The sequence below is a fragment of the Hesperophylax consimilis genome, unplaced genomic scaffold (genome assembly GCF_061612785.1).
Source record: "Hesperophylax consimilis isolate HC1 unplaced genomic scaffold, BYU_Hcon_1.0 scaffold_39, whole genome shotgun sequence".
Lineage (NCBI taxonomy): Eukaryota > Metazoa > Arthropoda > Insecta > Trichoptera > Limnephilidae > Hesperophylax > Hesperophylax consimilis.
Genome location: NW_028301269.1, coordinates 383,931 through 407,328, shown reverse-complemented (window position 1 = coordinate 407,328; position 23,398 = coordinate 383,931). Strand labels below are relative to the sequence as shown.

The following is a 23,398-nucleotide window of genomic DNA, read 5'->3' as shown; positions in this document are numbered from 1 at the left end:
TATGGCTTTCAAGAAAAAAAAATACTGAAAAATTACTGCAAGATTTTTCCAATTACATAAATAATCAATTAAATAATAAATTACATGTTATTGTGTTATTTATCGATAACTCTAAAGCTTTTGACACAATTAACTCTAAAAAACTGCTAGAAACCTTAGAAAAAATTGGAATAAGAGGAAATGTGTTAAATTTATTTAAAGATTATCTTAGAAATAGAAAAATATGTACCAAAATAAATAATACTTTTAGTAAAACAAAGAATGTATCTGCAGGAGTTCCACAAGGTTCCATATTGGGACCTACACTATATATAATTTATGTAACTATAATGAAAAAACTTTTCTCTTTTGTTAAATATTTTGTATTTGCAGATGATACGGCATTGGTCATATCACATAAAGATCTAAAAATTGCAATTGAACTCATGCAAATTGACTTTAATCAACTTTGTAAATGGTCACATGATGCAGGACTATTGATAAATGCTAAAAAAACTAAAAAGCTAAAAGTTATGCATATAAGATCACCTAATGCCCGATTTCAATTTAATCCTAATATTATTTCTCATAGTTTTAATTGCATCCATAAAAATATCCCGACTAATTGTAAATGTGAAAGCTTAGAATTAGTTACAGAATATGTCTATCTTCGTGTTACAGTAGATTGCTTTTTCAAATGGGACAAACATATTAAAAAAACCTGTAAAAGACTCAGATCAATTGCTGGCAGAATGTACACAATAAATTTTTTCCTATCAATTGAAACACTTAAAATAATTTATATGTCAATGGCAGAATCTATTATAAGATATGGATTAACCATATGGGGAAATACTAGTATAACCAATCTGAAACAAGTCCAAGTTGTACAAAACGCAATTGTAAAATTACTAGTCGTCCCTAATATTTTTAAACAGAGACATAATACACCGTTGCTGTTTCAGAGTGCCAAAATTTTACCTGTTAAGGCTATACTATGGCAAAAAATCATAATTCAGTATATATTTACCCCGCAGCATAAAGAAAAATTAGAAAATAAATACAGTACTAGATTCACGCGCAATGACGGGTTAATAGTTCCGAAATTTAATAATAAATACGGACAGAGAACGTTTAAATACAACATACCGAAGATATTTAATTTATTACCTGACACTATAAAGCAATGTAAATCTATGAATAAGGTTAAATATATGGTGAAAAATTGGCTATACGAAAAAAAATATTTATTTTAATATGTATGAAAAATTGTTAATTCTGTAGATATAAGATGTAATTTATAACTTTAAAAAATGTATTTGAAACTAACTTTAAGCACCTGTTGACAAGCAAATTCAATCGGCTTAGCAGGACTTGTTTGTTGATATTATGTATTAACTATTTATTCAATAAAAAAAATAAAAAAGCAAAAGCCATATAAAATTCCGATAACACACACCACACACGGACAAAGACACTTTCAATACTACGCAACCAAACTTTTTAACAGTATGCCCATTACTTTGAAACAACTAATGACTACAAATACAATATCTACAAACTTTGTCAAAAAACATATCGTAGCCTGGATAAAAAATCAAGATATTCACTTTATTCAAAAGATTATAATTCCAAACCAAACATAACCAAAATATGATAAGTAAAATTAAATATTATACACGTTCTTCAAGAATTATCCAAAAATACACACACGTACATATAAATGTGTGTTTTCATGTTTCAATATATGTGTGTGAAAAAAAAAATAATAACTTTCTACTACAACACATAAATACCTGTCACACCTCAGCACAGGTTCTCCTAGTGAGGTGTTCACGTAACATAAAATATCACCCACACACAGTTTTACCTATATCAACCTATGTTCTTTATTTTTTATACCTTTTTCTGTACTTTTTTCTCTGTACTACAATATAAACCACTGTAATCATTTGTAAAATGTGTATTCAAGAATAGACATAAATTAATAAATAAAATAAATAAACCGTATCTCACCTACTTTAAGTAAAGGCCCTACTATCTTAATAACTAACGAAGTAGTAACTTAACTAACCAGCTGAATTAACTCTCTCTGTGAAGCCCACGAGTCTCTTATTATCCATCCTTGTAAACTGTTCTTATGTTTGCTGTTTCTTTGAATGCAGAAGGGTTGGTGGTTCTGTTCCGACCATTTGTTACGAAATAAAATAAAAAAGATTTAACTAAAACTTTTGCCAATAATACATGTCCGTGCTTAGACGAAAAATTGTCAAGCGACCCATTTTTAAAACTTGTTTATGTTTTATTTAATATTTAGAAAAAAATATGTTTATTTCTAATAAAATTTGATAGCGTATTCATCACCTTTCAAAAACAGTTGTTAGTTTTTGGATACTTTCAGAAATATTCCATTTATTTGGATTTTATTGAGAAGCGGAAATACACAAGAATTATCCGACTTTCTTACATAATATGCCAGAGTCGTAAAGATTTCATTGTTATAATCTTTTAAAGCTTTCTCCAATTATTTTATAGTTTGAATTTAAACAAATATCGTTAAAGTAAGGTGTTTCCAAGTTAACAATTCGGAAAACTCGGGGGGTATTCATGCATTTGTGTTCTATAATAATTGGGTTAGATATATCTAGGAGTGGCGAGCGAAACAAGCTTTGGGATTATTAGAAATTGTATTAATTTCCAACGGCTCTGAAAGAAAAGATTGAGTTTCCAGTATTAATTTGTATTTATTTCCAACGGCTCTGAAAGACAATATTGAGTTTCCAGTATTTATTTGTATCTGTAGCGGAGTTGGTTATTTGTTATCATTGATTGAATGATTTTTAGCAAATAGTGATTGTGTTTTCATTTAACTTTTACATATGTTTTTTAATCTAGTTTTATAGGACCGGCCAATCTGTATACACACCGGACTTTATAAATGCCGTTATTTAAAAAAAAAAAAAAAAATGGTGGCATATATTAACTCCAGCGTGATAAATGCAACGCTGTATATATGAATAGGATAGGCAGTGCTTATTTGTTCCTATAGGGAATGTACGCCTCTGAAAGATAACCAACAACTTAATACTATTTTTTTAAATGATTATTAAAAAATAGTTTTAAAAATTAAAAGTACATAGTGTACAAAAAATATAGTATGAAATAATTAAAAAAAAATTAAGTATGAGTACAAAAGTATAAATAACATGCGTTGAAAGTATAGGAATAATAATTATTAAAATAACTAACTAACTAACTAACCATCACGCCGTTTCAGGCAGAGAGGACGGACCGCCAAACAACACACACACTCCTTGCCTCATTCACATTCATACATCGTCTCATACATACTCTTCTATTATTCTGACTCTTGACATGGCCCGACTCGAGTATCTGATTCACTTGATCGTGCCATGTCTTCCTCAGGCGTCCCCGACTTCTGCTACCATTCGCATTTGCATCATATATCCTCCTTACACTCCTATCTTCGCTCATTCGATCTACATGCCCAAACCATCTAAGCGTCCCTTTCTTAATCTTACTCATTACGCTTACATCAGTCTTGCACTCTTTGCGGATCTCCACATTCCTCACACGATCATACATGGTTTTACCACATACTCCCCTCAGGGATTTCATTACTTTCATCCTTCCTCTGCCAGTTCCATGCCTCACTTCCATACATCAGGGTAGGTATCAGCACTCCATTGTGGACTGCTGCATATAATGCTGACACCAACCGCGTTCAGTCCTCCATGAATGGAGTTCCCTGCATTTCCCCTTGTTTCAATATCTCTGTCAGCCTTCCCATCTCTCTAGAACATACTTCCTAAATACACAAACTCATCCACCTGCTCCAAGTATTCCTCATTCACAACTATATTGCACACTGTTTTCGTACTCTCTCTTTCAAACACCATCACTTTAGACTTACTTAGATTCATCATTAACTCATTCTTCATACATACTTGGTTCATCCTAGACACGAGAGACTGTAGATCCTCTATACCAGTGTTCCGCAAACTGTTTATGTTCACGGTACACCTAACTAATCAAGAAATTTTAACGGTACACCAAAGAAAAAAAAACAAGGTAAATTTTGGATAGGATTGGCTAGGCTTATTACGAATAACGGCGAACTTTGAGGTTAAACTACGAAAGCTGCATGTCATCATAATTTAAAAAAAACATCCCAGGTTTTGAATGGTTTGTTTGGCAAAGCAGGGTTTGTCTAGCCGGGTTTGTGTAATTATGATTGATATTTATCACATAACAGTGACAGAATGACCGCGAACTGTCACCGAATCGGTTCGAGAAGTGAATTTTAATTTTACGCAATTGATAATTAAAATGCCTCTTTTTCCGCCGCCACCAAGCCAAAAAGTTTCCTTTTATAGTAATTACGGCATATCTAAAGTTTTTTTTCTAAAAAATATTCGTAATAAGCGTGGCCACTCCGAACCAAAATTTACCGAAAACAATATTTTATTAATATTTATTATTAAAATCAATATAACATGAAAAGATGTTTAATGCGAAATGTGAGCCTGTTTAACTGAACACAGACGATCAAAATTTGGAACAATCGTTGATAACGCTGCTCGCATCTCTTCGTCGATCGTCCTCAGGCGTTCTCTTTTTTTTGACTTTATCGTTGTGAGAGTTGAAAACCCCAATTCGCATAAATAGGTCGTGGCAAATGGTAATAGAATTGCAATAGCTCGCTTTGACAGCAGTGGATACTCATTTTTTACGTGGAGCCAAAAATGTGCTAACTCTGTTTCAGAAAATTTTAATTTTAGTGTCCGATCAGTTTTAAGCTCCATGAATTCTTCCTGCTCGTTTATTGGTAAATGTCCAAGGGAAATGCTTTCCGAAAATGGATTTCTTACCCAGTCCATAGGTTGCAGGTCACACTTAGGAAAATATGAGTTCATTTTTTCTGCTAACAGCTCCAAGTGTTTCACTATCAAAGCCTGCACTTTTTTTTCTGAATCGGCAGCCATGACATTTGGAAACATTTCGTTACTACCATTGGTAGCGTGGCTGATCCATAGCACCAACTTAGCGCGAAAGCTTTCAATCTTGTCCGAAGACGTTAAAATGTTACAATTTCTTCCTTGCATTTTTTTGTTCAGCTCATTTAATTGAGCGAATATGTCCGCCAGATATGCAAGTTTTGCTACCCATTCTTCTTTTTTAAATAGAGAAGCAAAGTCTAAACCCTGGGTTTCTATAAATGTCTGGGTCTCATTTTTCAGCTTGTAAATCCGAGAAAGCACTTTTCCGCGAGAAAGCCATCGTACTTCTGTATGAAACAGAAGTGACTGATGATCTGCTCCCATTTCCTGACACAATGCATTAAACAGACGAGAGTTCAGCGGTCGCGACTTGATGTAATTGACAATTTTGACGACTTCTTGTAAGACAGACAACAATTCATCAGGCAGAGACTTCGTCATCAGTGCCTCTCTGTGTAAAAAGCAATGTAAATTTTTAATATTAGGATTTTTTTCAGAAGCCCTGGTTATAAATCCCCTAATTTTTCCTGTCATAGCTGCTGCTCCGTCTGTACAAATGCTTAAGCAGTTACGCCATTCCAAATTATGTTCACTGAAGTACTGGTTTGTTACTCTGAATATTTCTTTTCCGGTGGTATAACCAGGTAGTGGCAGACAAAATAAAAACTCCTCTTTTATTTCATATCCATCCGTGTACCTCACATTTGTGATGAGATGCGCGTGACCACTGATATCAGTAGACTCGTCGACTTGTAGCGCGAAAACTCCACTTAGCCTTAATTTTTCAATTAACGTTGATTGAATGTCGGTGGATATTTCATTAATGCGACGTGAGACCGTATCTGCTGACGCAGGTATTTTTTCGATTTCCTTAGCGGCTTCTTGGCTAATCATAATTTTGACAATTTCTTTGCAGACATGTAATTAAAGTTTCATCGAGAGAATGAGGTTTTTGAGAGAAGATCGATTTAACCAGCATATTAGCGATCACGTAGCTTGCTTTTTGCGCTTTGCTTGATGTATTGAAAGACGAACTCATGAGAGTTACCTGTTTCTTAGACTGGTCTTTCATACGTTCAAAGAAGGCTTTATCTTTGTGAGCCACCGATGGGTGTTTAGTTGTTAAATGTCGTGAAAGTTTACTGGGCACCATCGAATTACTAGCCAAAGTTTCTCCACAAACAAGACATTTTGGGATTGGGCACGATTCGTCACCGCAATATATAAAGCCATAACGCACATAGCTCTCATCGTATTTCCGATCAAAAAGCTTAGGTTTTTTCTTTGTTGACTCTGCTTCTTCTTGGGAATCATTAGTTTCACTTGACAAACTTGCGGTACGTTTAACGAATTTATCCATTATATACACGTAATATGGGGTATTTTTTTGCAATTAAAAAAGTCAATTAAGTTCGCGACAACACAACCAAACACTAGCATTAACGAATGACTACTAAACAAGCGGGCGCAAAGTCGCCGTCGTAATTCGTAATGTTATGTTGTCACGCGCATGCACCCCGATAGCTCGTGCGCAATCACGTGATAATGTAGCAATAGCACCCCACTTATGTAGTGTAGCACACGTGATAATGTAGCGTAGCGGCGTAGCACACGGCCACTTCGCAGCGATCGAGTCCCACCCACGCCACCTCCGGCCGCTGCGCCGCACAGAAAAGTAAAGACCGATTTACAGAGCACTTTGTGAGAAGTGACGCGGGACTCGCGGCACACTTACAAATGGCCACGGCACACTAGTGTGCCGCGGAGCACACTTTGCGGAACACTGCTCTATACTATTAGCAATCAGCACCGCATCATCAGCATACATCAGGCAACATACTTTCAAATTATTAATATTATTTACGTTAAGATGATTGACATGGTAATTTAATTAACATTAACGTAAAAAGACAGAGATTGAATGTAGGTTTGCTCATCTATTGATAACTAACGGAGAAATTACGGAAAATACAAGGGATAGAAAATATTTATGCTGGATGGAAATAGGAATAACTTTTACCGGATTTTCAACAAAAGTATATACAAAATTTTGTCTTTGTGAAACTGTGGATAAATAAAAACAAACCTCTGCTTGCTGTCTGCCTATGTCTGTAGAAGTCCAGGAAGAGGAGAGGGTTCCTGCAACCACTCGATAGTCAACCACGTCAACCTGGTGGTCGTGAGATCTGTCGGAGAAGCAGTGCGCCGCTAGAAACCAATAACGATAATTTTAATTGTGACCCCTGATAAGGTTCCCCTGTCCAAACTGTGTAGAATCTTCTAAACCCAGAAAGGATAGTCGTGCCATTGAGCCTATTGAGGTTTTGTTCCTAAATACTAGACAAGTTGAACCTACCTAACAAGTAGGAGGATGATATTGTAGATAAAAAGAAATATCGCCTCATGAACCTTAAAGAGAGATCCTTAAGCGAACTCCACGTGTTCATTCCGAGAATAACTCTTCACTGTCTTATTGCTTGCAAAGATTTATAACTTCTGTTTAAAACTGTTCTCATATAAAAGGTATTCATGTTTGTCAAAAGTACATTTGAAAATACACAATATTTTGTAAATGAAAAAGAAAGAATAAAGGTTAACATACAGAAAACAAGGACAATGAAATAACAACTGAAATATTTACTTCTCACTACTACAAAGTGGTTAAGCATGTCCCTATTGTCTGTCTGTAAACCAGAATATATTATCTAAACTCCTGAGAGATTAAGGGCGTTTCTGCCTCAGAACTCACCGGTTACCACCAGTTGACTTCTAACCAGACTGCCACCGCATATCTGTTGGTACTGGCCTTCGAGTCCTTGTTGCTTGCGGAAGATGGCCACGTGCCACGGGAACTCATTTGTACTCACAAGTTGTCCCCCCCACACGCGTTGCGATAAAGACTCGTATTCCAACCCGCAATCTGAAATTATAAAGTCATCAACATAATCACAACACTGCAAATGTAACAATAGTAACAGCATCTGCTCTGTAGATGCCTGGTCTAACGTCAAAGATATACCATTCTCATCTTACTTCTGGGACTGCGGCAATTTATATTTATAAACTTCATACTTTTTACAAAATCATGGCCAGGTAATGTTACTTCATGTACAAGTTTCGGGGATATTTGCTTTGTTTGGCATAGATTTCCAACATTTTCTTGGTTAAAAAATAAAACAATTTTTCTTTCAGAAAGAAAACAACTCGTATCGCGTACATTCACAAAAAACCGAATTGTGATTCATTTTGGAGGTAAAAGAATTCGTATATCTTTTGTGGGTATTTTAGACATGCATTGGTAACCTTCTCCCAGCCATTCGAATGTCGAAAATTTACTACATCGTAAAAATAGATGACACTCGTAGAATCAAGTATTTCATGTCTCATTCAATAATAACCAGAAAGCAGTATAAAAAAAAGATAAATTGAACATGACGTCAAGGACAAACATTTGCCAAAGAACATGAATTTCAAAGTTATAAAATAAAACGTATTATGATACTATGCGGCGTTGAATAAATTAATGAGCTTGGGTACGTGCTTACTTACAGAATATATTATTTTCGTTCAGAAGAATTGGTCATCAAAAGATCACTGAAGATAAAAAAAGTCAGAATTGTCCTGTGTGCGGGTCTTGTGAGCGGGTCTGTGTTCTGGGTCTTATATCGGGTGAAATTTACAGGACAAACAAAGCAAATTGTTCAGGAAACACTAAATGAGGCTTTTGAATAATAAAGTATAATTTATTTATTTAATGAATACAACAAGGTTTTCATATGATGCCGATACTTCTATAGCTTTGATATGATATTATAATCTATTTGTATAAAGAACAGTGCCTGTGGCGGACGGACCCGGCCAACATAGGGGATTTCAACTGCTTTTAAATAATGTAAAAAGTTATTGTTTGTATGTAATACTAGCTGAAGCCCGGCGTTGCCCGGGCTATTCTTTCATGTAGGCAGTCACCTCCCTCTTATTTTGAAAGAATCTCTGAAGAAAACCGTAGATTTGTATTAAAATCAAATACATGCGGCCAAGGGCATCTGCTAAACAAGTCATTATTATAACTTTGGCAAGGAACTTGGACGAAACATGAAAAGTTTGCTATATGGACGATGAGTTGCAGACAAATTTACACAATCTTTTAGGTAAATTTGTCCGCTATTATATATCGGTAGGGCATCTGCTAAACAAGTCACTTATAATAACTTATACTAATTTTCCTTTTTTAAGATTTTTCCGAAAAAAAAATCAATGTTAACTTTATCAAGAAAATAATGCATTTTTTACAAACCATGTGTAATTTTCTGAGATTACGGTTTTTCAAGAAATGGATTTTGCGTTATGATTGTTTAGTTAAAAAAAATAAGTTATGATTTTTTTAAAGATTTTTAAAGTTTCTACTAAGATTTTTGATCTTGATATTCCATTTTTCTCTTTATTTTCTGAAGGTAAAATAGGATGTAATGAGAACATATAGCATAACTAATTCAAAATTATGTTTTTAAATACGTTTTAATAATTTAACACACCTTGACCTTAGAGTAACAATATGCATGTTATTCTTAGGGAGGTACCAACCTAATAATATTAAAAATAAAATAAAAGATTTAAAAAACGAGATAATCTCTTGTATCATTTCTCGGGTACTATGCCGGTTTGCCCTTCCTCGTTCTTTAACCAAAATTTCAACTCCTGCTCTGATAAATAAAGTATATAAACATAAAGTGTATAAACCGGCATATAGATAAATAAGGAGAAAGTGCAACACGGCATAATAACAGAAAAATAAATCACGGTTTTGCCCGTGAAAATCTCAAATCATATATCTAATAATATGAAAATCTCAAATCATATCTCTAATACTATGATTAAATCTCAAATCATATCTCTAATACTATTATTAAATCTCAAATCATATCTCTAATACTATGATTAAATCTCAAATCATATATCTAATACTATTATTAAATCTCAAATCATATCTCTAATACTATCATTAAATCTCAAATCATATCTCTAATACTATTATTAAATCTCAAATCATATCTCTAATACTATTATTAAATCTCAAATCATATCTCTAATACTATTATTAAATCTCAAATCATATCGCTAATACTATTATTAAATCTCAAATCATATATCTAATACTATCATTAAATCTCAAATCATATCTCTAATACTATTATTAAATCTCAAATCATATCTCTAATACTATTTTTAAATCTCAAATCATATCTCTAATACTATTATGAAATCTCAAATCATATCTCTAATACTATTATTAAATCTCAAATCATATCTCTAATACTATTATTAAATCTCAAATCATATCTCTAATACTATTATTAAATCTCAAATCATATCTCTAATACTATTATTAAATCTCAAATCATATCTCTTATACTATTTTTAAATCTCAAATCATATCTTTAATACTATTATTAAATCTCAAATCATATCTCTAATACTATTTTTAAATCTCAAATCATATCTCTAATACTATTATTAAATCTCAAATCATATCTCTAATACTATTTTTAAATCTCAAATCATATATCTAATACTATTATTAAATCTCAAATCATATCTCTAATACTATTATTAAATGTCAAATCATATCTCTAATAAAATGAAAACAAACAAATACTTATACAAAATCAATATTCATTTTATGACACTGAATAAATTTAGTTGTGGCTTATTCGATGGAAAAAAGTGATTAATATAGCACGTACCGTTCTTAAACTGATCTCCTGCCACTATTGCACAACTGAATAAAAATAAAAATTGGCTAAGGATCATTTTAGCTCAGAAGAGGTTTAGTAAACGTCTTGTCGACTACTGACTTCAGTGAATAACTATATCCCAGATCAGTGATTTCCTTACATGTATACAGTGTGGCAAAAACAAATATTCCCTAGATTATTTCAGAGTGGCTTCCTATGAGGTATTCTCGATTGCTCAGTACTGTATTCCCCACAATATGGAGTTTCGAGAAGAACTTGCTCGATGGAACGACTCCGAATTCAATATAATGACGCCTGTAGAATCATATTTGGATACCGAAGATACAGCAGCGCATCGACAATGTTCACGGAACTAGGACTGAATGGATTTGCCGGCCTGATGAGACTCCGGAGCACAGGTCACTGGAGCCAGGATGCGGCTAATGGCCTCCGCCAACACGTTGGTGACCGCAGCCTACCAGCACCAAGCGCCACTCCTGAGTGAGCGCTGGGCCCAAGCGCACTCAAGACCACACCCTGCATAGTTGTATGTTAGTTATTTGTTAATTTATTATATCTATTATACAAAAAAATGTATATCTATATGCGACGTGTGGGATGGCACTAACCTCCCCACATTCTGGAATAAAATATATATATTTTTTTTAATTTTTCCGATTTTATTTCCGGGTTAAATCTTCCCCATAGGAAAAACTAAACACTTCCACACACTTTTCCACAAATAATCATCTAGTCAATCCACATTATGCAAGTTCATTATACAGGTTGTATCGGCACTAACCCGACAAACTTTAACCAGCTACTCCTTAGCACATTTGGAGTAAAAATGTTATGGGCACTTTGCTGTCCGGTAGCATTTTTTTTTCAATTAAAAACATTAAAATTTAAAATTTCCACACTACATCACTGTCATTGGCATTGCGTTTCGTGTTCAACAGCTGTTATAAGCAAGTATGTCAAAAATAGGTACACACGTGCATTATTCAACGGAATTCGAATAAAATATTTGCCAGATGGGTTTTCAAACTTTGACAAAGGATAAAACAGTGGTGACATGTGGTGAAAATATGAATAATAAATTTTTTATTAAAAAAAAACGTTACCGGACAGTAAAATGCACATAAGATTTTTTATTCCAAATATGCTAAGAAATAGCTGGTTAAAGTTTGTCGGGTACGTGCCGATACACCCTGTATAAGCAAAATAAATACAAAACAATACAAGAACAACACATCAACTCATCAGAGATCAAATGGGAAAATAATTCACCGACTCCAGATATTTTCATATCAGAGGGTTCGGCTCGGTAGAATTCCTAACAGGGTCTATAAATCCTACTAATCCCTCAACATTAATATGAAAAAATATATTTAAAAAAATATTTATTATTATTATTAGGTGCGTCATGTCTGGGAAATGTAAAAAAATTAAAAAAATTTGAATATTTTGATTTTTTCTCATAATATATGAAAAGATTATGCTCTTATTTCGTCTATGTATCAGAATTTCCGTAGATTTTTGTCATTTTTTCCTTTTTCCCAAAAAATCTTTATTTTCCCTAGATCTAGGGAAATTTCCCTAGACGTAACATCACTGTCCCACATACAACAACGCTGAGTTTTACAACCAATCGGCCATTTTGTATTTTGACTGTCTAAAATAAGACGTGACGAGCACAAACTGGTTTTGCAACAAAAATGTCTACAATAACACAGGTGGGTACTTTTAAAATCGTCGAAACGTAAAATATAATTTCCGCTAATTTTTAGACAATAGAAAGAGCTGGAAAAAGTTTGTAACATCAGTGAATCAGTTGCACGTAAACCTAAACGAAAAGCGCCATCACGGAACAATGGAAGCGGGTTGTGGGCGTGTTTCTGTGCCCGAAATAATCTCAACTTTTCTATACCAACTTGAAAACGTGAAATCGAAAAAACGTTTTATGTAAATATGGTTTTTTTTTTCTTCATCCGATGAAATGTACAAAAAGAGAGATTGTCGTGTTAACAGCTTCTCTTCCTTTACAGGATATGGACATTTACATTTAGAAATGTTTTGTCTGCCCAACTAGGAGGAATTCCCGTTTTATAACAAGAAAAAGTTAGGATAATTAGCAAACGTATTTTGTAAACATAAGATTTAAAAAATAAAATTTAAAAAAAACGTATTTTAAAACATAATACTTGGTTGATGTTTATTTACCAAAGCTATTAAAATAATGAGAGAAACGTAAAGGATTTTAAACATAAATATCGGAAACTGTAGATTTCATCTCATATTATAGTCGTAAATACATATTTTTTTCGGACAAAAGAACAACATTTTGTTCTAAATACATATTTTGTAAAAATAATAAAATTTGACTTGTTTTTTTGTGATTTTTTTATCCAATGGAGGGATTGGATTCATATATATATTTACCGCAAACATAAATTAATGCCATTTCTCAAAATATTAATATGAAAACATATAAACCTGCTTACTGCGGTTAATGAATCCAGCTATATCTCACCGTTTATCCCATATTACGACAAGCGATCTCTCTAAAAGTTTTTGGAAAATTGGAAAATATGTCAAGAAATCACTCCAGCGGATTTAAAGGTTGCATATATATGTATACATATTTTCTATCCAAATAACAACAAAGGGAAACGATTCGAACTGCTGTTTGTTCAGCATACTTCTTTAGAATTCATTATTATTTTGGATCGATAAAAACAACAGAATTGGTCCTTTTCGAGCCGGATTTTGCGTTCGCGTTCAGGTAGAAATTGTACGCTCTGGATAGATTCAATAGTTTTGAATAGTTTCAATAATCATTTCAGTACCTTTTCTACCGCGCAACCGACCACAGGTTACGTGCAATTTGACGTGGAGTTTTTGTGCTGCCAGAGAGAAGAAACACTGAGGACACCAAATACAAGGTAGAACTTTCAGTATTCTGGTGGAATCCTCTCCGAGTTCTATTCCGTTCCCTTCGTACACAAGAAACTCGCCAGAAATATTCCAAGAGAACACCAGAATTGGCATTAAATTTAGATAATTCAGTTTTAAGTGCAATCATATTTTCAGTTTTATAAAATTCCAAAAGACATCGTGACAAATTTTAGTTTGCAACAAAATTTTTGATCCGTCTGATTGACAATCTGTTGTTAACAGACCGATTGCCTTCTCTAATGCATAGACGCAATGTAGGCATGCTGTGTCTGTTCTTCAGGTATTTCAATGGAGCCTGCTCCAAGGAGCTAGCAGCATTGATTCCTGATGCACCTGTGCACGTGCGCAAAACTCGACGGACACGAACTGAACACCCGTTCACGGTTGACGTTGGCTTCATGAGAACGGGCCGTTTTTACGACTCGTTTTTGTGTAAGTCGGCTCGTATGTGGAACGAGCTACCGGCATCTGTTTTTCCTCCCTCCTATAATCCGAGCCTCTTCAAGGCCCGCATTAACAAATCCCTTCCTACTGCCCCTACCTTACTCCGCCTCACAACGCCGCCCAACCGGGTGGTGACATAGTTCCCATGTCTGTGCACTCCACAGGCAGGGACACTCTTGTGAGGTGTCACATAAAAAATAAAAAAAGACAATTTTGGTCAACATCGCTTTTCTGTGCGCCTTATGATTAAATAAATAAATAAATTGCCGACGACCCGGTTTATAAAATATGATAATGCTCTGTGAACGACGTCTGTTCTGAGACGGGTTTGATCGATTGGTTGTTTCTCAAAACTTGACTGTATATTTGTGAGAAAAAGAGTGCCCTACTGTTTGGTGTCACCCCGGGGCCCCCATGCTTCTGGTTACGGCCCTGGACCCTGACTGAGTAGCGGAGGATCGAGACAAGTTTAGTACGTAACTAGTTAGTACGGAATGTGTGAGTTATAAACAGCCAATACTTGAACATTTACAGAAAGGTATTTATTCATTTATTTGCTACTAAAATCAGTTCTTTATGCATCGTATTGGAGATACACCGAGTAACTGATCCGCGTGACGAACATTCATAAAAAGATACAAAACGAATATATCAATCGCAATTTGCTACATTTACACAAGTCAAAGTTCGATCAGCTCTGACTCATTGTGGTTGATGGTGAAGGACAGGTCATGTGCGGCCGCAATAGGATATAATCACAATATTTCTGAGCTGTTGACGTACATTGAGTTGGCAGCGCTGATGCTGTTCGAGTCAAAGTTCGTTCTGCTCTGTCTCTTGGCATTTGATGGTGAAGGGCGGTTTAGGCTTGAGACGTCACTGTGCCCGTAATGACTTCTTTCATCCGCCTACACTACGTAAGTGCGTAAACTTTTACATACAACTACCGTTCTTAACGCCTTTTTAAATGAAAATAATATGCGACTCCTTAAATTTTCGATTACTGAAAATAGTGCTCTTTATTATTATTTTCGTTAATACACGCGTCAAACCTTATATTTGACAAAACATTGTGAAAGCTGATCGATTTGAGGTTCGATAGGTAGGTATTGCCAATCTAAAAATAGCTTAATCAATAATAATAATACTTGGATGACTTGTATAGCGCCGTTTTTGTGCAAAAACACCTAAAGGGCGCTGTATGCCAATAAAAATAAAAATAAAAATCAATAAACGCGGGGTTCGAAATAAGGATAATAAAAATGGATTGGAAAAATTACAAAAAAATCTCAAATCATGGAAATAAAATAACCGTTTGATAAAAATGCATTAAACACATTATTAATTATTATAAAAAACCCTGGCCTTTTAAAGGGTATCCCTCAACCAGTCTCTTCTCCTCATCCGACCCGCTACACAGTAAAGTAGGTGGGCAGAAGTATCTGTTGCCAAGACCTATGCAAACCTCATCCCTTGAAATACCTCTCACTCTCAAGCATAGATATTATAAAAAGGACCAGGAAATGACAACTACCCAGATTTTCTATACGCAACTGCAGGAAATATTCAATATAGTCTTTCGGTTTGCACCATCTATGCCAAATAACTAACAGAAGGAGCGCTTCCTCTCAAGTTGAAATCAGCCGTTATCACGCCTATCTATAAAACCAGTGATAAGCATGACGTTAAAAACTTCTGTCCAATTTCCCGACATCTTTTTTTAAGCAAATTTCTGAAAAACTTGTCTTTGATCAATTATGCTTTGGTACTTCCACAATAATTCCACTGAATCAGCCACGGATTCATGAGAGGTCAGTCTTCTTGATCTAACCTGGCCCTTTTCATTAACTTCTTGCATAGCAAGATTGACACCAAGGAGCAAGTTGATTCTATGTGTATAGACTTCTCTAAGGCTTTCGACCGCGTAATATACTCAATCCTTTTGAAAAAGCTCGTCCTACTTGGTGTGCATGGTGACCTGTTTAGATTGAAACACAATATTTTCAAATCTGTGGGTTGTGTGGGTTGAATGAGCTCTATACTCTGTTTAAGGAGCTAAACGTCACAAAATTCATGTCACTGGGAAGACTTCGGTGGCTAGGTCATGTGGAGAGAATGAGCGAGCATCAAGAACCAAAGTCCCTGCTGAGCTCAAGACCGATAGGGAGAAGGAGCCTGGGAAGGCCAAGGTTAAGATGGAGCGACAACGTCCTCAAAGATTTGTCTGCCTTGGAGCTTCGAAACTGGAGAGAGCTGGCGCGGGACCGAGATGAGTGGAGGAAGACTCTTGAGGAGGCCAAGCAAGACCCACCAGGGGTTGTAGAGCCAAAAGTGATGATGATGATGATGGGTTGTGTGGGTGGCTGGAAAACAAGACACTTATTTTCAGACAAGACACTTATTTTCCAATCCCCCACAGTATTTTCTAATCCATTAATTCCCCACAAAATATTTTCAAATCTGTGGGGCGTGTGGGTGGCTGGAAAATTTCAGAGAAGACACTTATTCCCCAATCGGGCGGTCCGTTTGATAGATTCCCCAATCTTAACAAGCGGAATGCAATCTTTAGAGCACAGGCGTCAGGTAGGTATGCTGTCCTTGTTCTATTGGTATTACAATGGAAGATGCTCTGAGGAACTAGCGCGTTGATCCCTTCGGCACCGGTGCGTAGTCGGGATACACGCCAAACGCGCGCCCAACATTTGTACACAGTTGACATTTGTCACATGAGAACGGGTCGCTTCTACGATTCGTTCTTAAGTTCAATAGCTCGGATGTGGAACGAACTGCCGGCCTCTGTGTTTCCTCCCTCCTACAACATGGGACTCTTCAAGACCTTTGTTCACTCCTTCCTCTCCACAAAAAAACCCTCCACACAGCATCCCCAAAGATGACATAGGCCCTGAGGGAAATTATTTTCTTCAGGGCCTCCTGTGTGGAGTTAATATAAAAAAAAAAAAATATATCCCCCACAATATTTTCTAATCCATTAATTCCCCTAACAAAATTTTTATAATCCATTATAATTCCCCACACAATATTTTCACATCCGTGGGTGGTGGGGGTGGCTGAAAAATTTCAGAGAAGACACTTATTCCCCAATCCCCCACAATATTTTATAATCCATTATAATTCCCCACAATAGCTCCCTACAAGACCACTTTGGTGATGACTGATTTAAAGAAATGTTTTGGTTCTGAACGGTGGTATTCGACTAGAGTGATTCTGAAAGAATTTACCAATCTGGAACTTGCCGCATATAATGAATAAATTGTGAATTAGTACAAATTAGTTTAATAAAATGTACTTGCTCGCTTCAAGATTTTAATCCGTCACCTCCTGATTCGTATTCAAGGATTGTTCCACGTCCTTCCAGTCAACCACGGTAGCCGTCATTCTGTCATCAACTCGTGTTTGTATAATGTTATCAATTTCTTTGTTATTTATAAATATGAAGATAAGTATTGTCGGACACTGCTGTTGTTTATTTATTGGTTTGAAGATTACTAAAAGGAAAATGAACCTTTACTGAGACGCCATGTTCGGCAGATAAAGTTCTATTACATCTATATAAATAGAAATGTAAATGTTCGTTTGTTCAAGAAAGTTCTTCTCCGATTGCTTTGAAATTTTAACACAATGTTGCATTCGAGTTACAGGTATACCTGTGTTAGGTAAAAACAGTTTTTTTTTAAAATATCGTAATCTGTTGGTCGTAAAAACACAGGGGAACACCTGTCAAAATATCTCCCGATGTTTAAGTGAAATTGAAGAAAAAAAACTTTAGTAGTGAATAATCACAGTTAGATACAAAAAAGAGTAATTGTCAAATAAAAAATAGAATAAATTCAAAAACTTTACACAACAAAACCTGACGGTCTTCTGAAATCTTATTTGTCAACAACATTTTCAGTTTAAAATAGTGCAAAAACAAAATTAAAAAAACAATAGTAAAAGAGAACAAAAAGAGTGTGAAAGTGTTTATGTTTAAAAATCTGTAAAATAAATTTAAAAAAAATTAAATGAGGTAGATCTCGTACCAATAAAATATAAAAGTTTAGTTAATATGCCAATGAAAACATAGAAACAATGTAACATTACTACAATAATTAATAAGGGAAATATTTTTTTAATATATTATTTGTGTTCTAATATCTTATTTTAGTATTTATCTAATATTTAAAATTTTGTAAATATTTTAGCCCACGGGTACTAGACACTTAGTTTTTTGTTATAATTTGATGTCTATATGTTATTAGTTTTTATTTGTATATTTTATTATTTATAGATGTGAAAACATCTGTTGGTTTTTCTAAATAAATAAATCAAAAAATTAAATATAAAACACGAGAGCGAAAACTTATTATATTTATCTGAAATGCTGATGTCGACACTAGACTGTAGTGACCTCCTAAAAAATAACTCATTGGTGAATTACTATAACAACCCGGTGAAACAAATTATTACTATTCAATTTGATACAAAGGAAACGAAGGATAAGGTCATCAAACAAAAAAAAAATAAAGGAATCTTCACTCCCAAGGACATCAGGTACTCAGAATCAACTGAAAAAATATTCATAAATGATAAACTTACCCCAAAGAATAAACAACTTCTTTGGTTAACAAAATCTACCAAATCTTTGGGATATAAATACGTTTGGACGAAGGATGGAAATGTATTACTGAGAAAGAACGAAGAATCCCCTATAATAAGAATAAATGATGTTAACGACATTCCAACCCAATAATCATGTACCTGCTAGAGTAAGAAATTTATATAATTAAATTTGAAAATGGATTACTATGACGATTTTTCGGTCCCAGACACTAAGGTTTATGAAAATATGACAGAACTAAATAACTACATAATTGAGGGAAATACAGATTTCAATTTAATAAATTTAAATATAAGAAGCATACGCAAACATTTTGATGATTTCTGTATTTTCCTCAATTCTCTAGATTTTCGTCCAAATGTAATCATACTTACCGAAACGCAAATGCGTGACTCAATACCCTACCACATCTCCGATTATGAGACTTACTCACTACCCTGTAAACATACTTCTCACGATGGTCTCTCAATATTTTACAGTTCAAATAAAATAACTAACGTAATAATTAATATCCCCAAATTTAAGTATTCTAATGCCATACATTTATCCTTCACACATAACAGTAAAACATACTCTATACTTGCTGTATATCGCTCCCCTTCCTTAGACTCTAAATCCTTTATTACAGAACTTAAATATTTTATAAATGAAAATAATTGCAATCAATCCGATTTCTCATTTATTGTAGGTGATATAAACATCAACATTGATAATTCGATCCTAAACCCTATTGCAAACGAATATCTAAATGTAATATATAGCGAGGGTTATCTGTCTTACATAAATAAACCCACTAGATATGGCCATCACGCTGATTCTTGCCTCGATCATATATTACTCAAAACTAATAAAAATTTTATACCCAGATCAGCTGTCCTAAAATTCGATATCACAGACCACTATCCAACCTTTTTCGGTCACAGTAAATTAAATTTTCATCATACAACTAAAGAACAACAAGTGGAAAAAAATAAAATTAACTACCAAACACTAAACAATTCTCTAAAAAAAGAAACTTGGAACCAAGTTTTATCCAATGATGACCCAAATCAATCACTGAATACATTCTATTCGATATTAAATAATAATATCAAAAATAGTCTAGAATTAACACGAACACCTAAAAGAAAACATAAAAAAAATTAAACCATGGATCACGCGTGGACTGATAATTGCAAGTCAACACAGGAACAAACTGTACAAAATTTACAAAAACCATGAGAATTACTGTATGGTAAAAGGTGTACCATCTAATGGAAATTTACGTCAGCAATACATAATCTATAGAAATTTTTTTAATATTCTTATGAAGAAATGTAAACAAGAATACTATGCAAACCAATTGCAAAAAGCTGATAATGATTCTAAAAAAACATGGCAAGTCATAAATGAAATAACGAATAGAACACACAAAATAAAAAGATTTCCCGAAAAAATTGTAACAGACGATAAAATAGTCATAACGGATGTAGGAAAAATCGCAAATAAATTCAATGATTTCTTTACAAACGTTGCCGCAGATTTAATAAATAATAATCCCTCATTTCAAAACAGTATACATAAATCAACCCAAATAGACATACCCACCCCCGAATATACTCCTAATTTATCTCAATTTAAACGGATAACTGAATCTGAAATTATAAAACACATTGACAATCTTAAAACAAATACAGCCAATGGTCCAGATGAATTAAGCTGTATCACAATCAAGTCTATTAAACAACACATTTCTATGCCCTTACAACACATTTTTAATTCCTGCCTTGAAAAAAACATTTTCCCAAATGCATTTAAACTCTCAATTATTGTACCCATACATAAATCTGGATCGATCTCTAAACTTGACAACTACAGACCAATATCGCTGATATCCCAACTTGCAAAGATATTAGAAAAAATCATAAAGATACAAGTACTAGAGTTTCTAGAATCTAATGCACTCTTGTCACCACACCAATATGGTTTCAGATCAGGTCTTAGTACTGATGATGCTTTATTTAATCTAACAAAAAAATTATACACCAATCTAGATTCGAATATGAAAAGTTTAACAATATTCTTAGACCTAAAAAAGGCTTTTGATACCGTCAATCATAATAAACTGCTTGGAAAACTTAATAATATGGGAATCAAAAACAATTGTCTGTCACTTTTAACAAATTATTTACTTGATCGCAGACAATCCACAAAAATTGGCGTAAATATTAGTAAACCAGCATCTATGAGACATGGGGTTCCACAAGGAACAGTTATAGGTCCGCTTTTGTTTCTAATTTATATTAATGACCTATGTAATATTAGTATTCCGGGAAAACTTTTCTCGTATGCTGATGATACTGCAATCACAGTTCATGGTAAATCCTGGGACGAGGTCTCTAAAAATGCAAATAAGTGCACAATTATTGTCAAAGAATGGCTCAATCAAAACCTTCTAACTCTGAACTGTGAAAAAACTATATATATTCCTTTTTATAATACCAAAAAAGCGGCACCCTTAACTCATCTAAGTATAAGGTTTCACAAAAATACTTGCAATCCTGTCTTATGCACTAACTGTACAGAAATGAAATCGGGGAATACAGTTAAATATTTAGGAATTATAATAGACAGCCAACTCAAATGGACAAATCATGTAGAAAAGCTTGTAAATAAACTTAGATATTTAACTTATATTTTTAAACGTTTAAATAACATAGTAGATATCAAAAGAATCAAATTGGTGTATCATGCATTGGTGCAATCATCAGTATCTTATGGAATAATTGCATGGGGGGGGATTTATAACACCCATATTAAGCAACTAGAAATAACACAAAAACTAATACTAAAAATAATGTTGCATAAAGATATGACCTACCCCTCCTTGCAATTATTCGAAGAGGCTAAATTGTTAGAGATAAGAAAAATTTACTGTACACAATGTTTAAAATATATATTTGCTCGAAATTTTCTTTTTATAAAAAATGAAAATCGGTCTAGTAATAGGGTAAATAATGTATTTAAAGTTCCACTGTGCAAAACAAGGCTTGCGCAAAGACATGCTTATTTTATTACACCAAAAATTTATAATGCACTCTATACCAATACAGAAATCAAATGTGAAAATATATCATCCTACAGGAAACATAAAAATGTAATAAAGTCTTGGATAAATACCATAGATATTAATATTTACCTGCTGTAACATCTGATCTTAATCTCTATTAACTTTTAACAAATCCTTATTAACTTTTATTTTTCATATTTAATCCCGTAAATACAGTAAATAATGATTTTACTATAAATATTTTCATTCTTTTCTTTTCAATTTTCTACAAAGATAAAATATGTATATTTAGAGTAATTTTAACTGAACTGCCTTAAAGAAACACAAGTATACCCACGAACTGGCGATGCCTATGTGGGATTTTTTGCTATCATACATTTATGCATATTATTATTTTTATGTATATGCTGTTTATGAACTCGTGTGTGTGTACGTGTATTGTGTGTGTATGTTATGTACGGTGTGTAATACACTATATATGTATACATATGTGCATGTGTACATATACTTTTCTGTAATTCGCATTGTTTCTTTCTTTTTTTAATATGTATGTAAAAAACATAATTTGTATTTTAAAACCATGTATGTAACAAAAAAAAAAAAAAAAAAAAAAATAAAAATAAAAAAAAAAATAATAAGATTAAGGTAATTTTTCACAAAAACAGCGCTATACAATTATTATTATTATGAGGTGCGTTCTGGCCTTGTACAGGATTCAAAATATCTGCACAAATTGAACAGGATAAATTTTGTAATAAACATACCATCTTCAAATTGTTTACTCCCGATGATTGTGAAGCACAAAAACAGAACTATTTTTGAAAAAATCATTATTGCGTTGGTAAGAACGTCTCTGCACCGCGACGTGTTGCGTGCTACTAAATAGAATCACTGAACTCACATGAAAGATAAACAAGAGCAGTTTTTTTTTATTTTTATTTATTAACCAATATACATATAATGCATAATTAAACAATATATATAATATATAATATTAGTGGTAACAATACCTCCCTAATTGAGAAATTCTCGTGTTTAGGGAGGGAGCACTATCAAATTGACAGTACTATACATACTTATCAGTTGTTACAATTTGGATGCATGAAGAATTACTTTTTTATATATAATCAAAATATACGTAGCAATTGTTTTTTTTTTGTACATAATGAAAAATTATTTTTATACATAATGAAAATTATAAGATGGCATTTATTTTGTACATAATGGAAATATAGGTTGGCACATCGTAACACATACTTAAAAATTATTTAATAGTACAATGTTTTTTGAGTTTTTGTTTAAAAATTTCATAATTCCTCTCGGATTGTATTTCTATAGGGAGTTCGTTAAAGCATTTTATTGCTGAGTATGTGTAATGATGTTGGGCTGTTGTAGTATTAAGTTTAGGGATTATTATTTGTCCTAAGGTTCTCGGTCTGGTGCTAAATGACTTTATTGTTAGTTTGTCTTTATGGATTTGTAGTAATGCGTTTTTTTGATAAATTTTATTTATTGTTAATACTTTGAATTCATCGAATAATTTTTGGGTTGAATAGTCTAATTGTTTCTTAAGAATAATTTTGATGAGTCTTCT

General features: G+C 33.5%; 1 protein-coding gene across 2 annotated transcripts in view; it reads right to left on the bottom strand.

The window, feature by feature from the left end:
- LOC149408994 (chymotrypsinogen B-like) overlaps positions 1–22,658 on the bottom strand; it is a 44,399-nt gene extending 21,741 nt beyond the window's left edge. Inside the window, exons 1-3 of one of the 2 annotated variants that reach the window (XM_089650255.1) lie at positions 22,569–22,658; positions 7,750–7,920; positions 7,087–7,208 (exon numbers count right to left, since the gene is read on the bottom strand). In XM_089650255.1, coding sequence (XP_089506381.1) covers positions 7,087–7,208; positions 7,750–7,920; positions 22,569–22,635 — 360 coding nt within the window. In that variant the 5' untranslated portion in view covers positions 22,636–22,658. Of the gene's footprint in view, positions 1–7,086; positions 7,209–7,749; positions 7,921–10,744; positions 10,857–22,568 lie in introns of those variants that run through there. The other variant, XM_089650254.1, reaches the window with a different exon arrangement.
- Between the last annotated feature and the right edge of the window lie 740 nt (positions 22,659–23,398).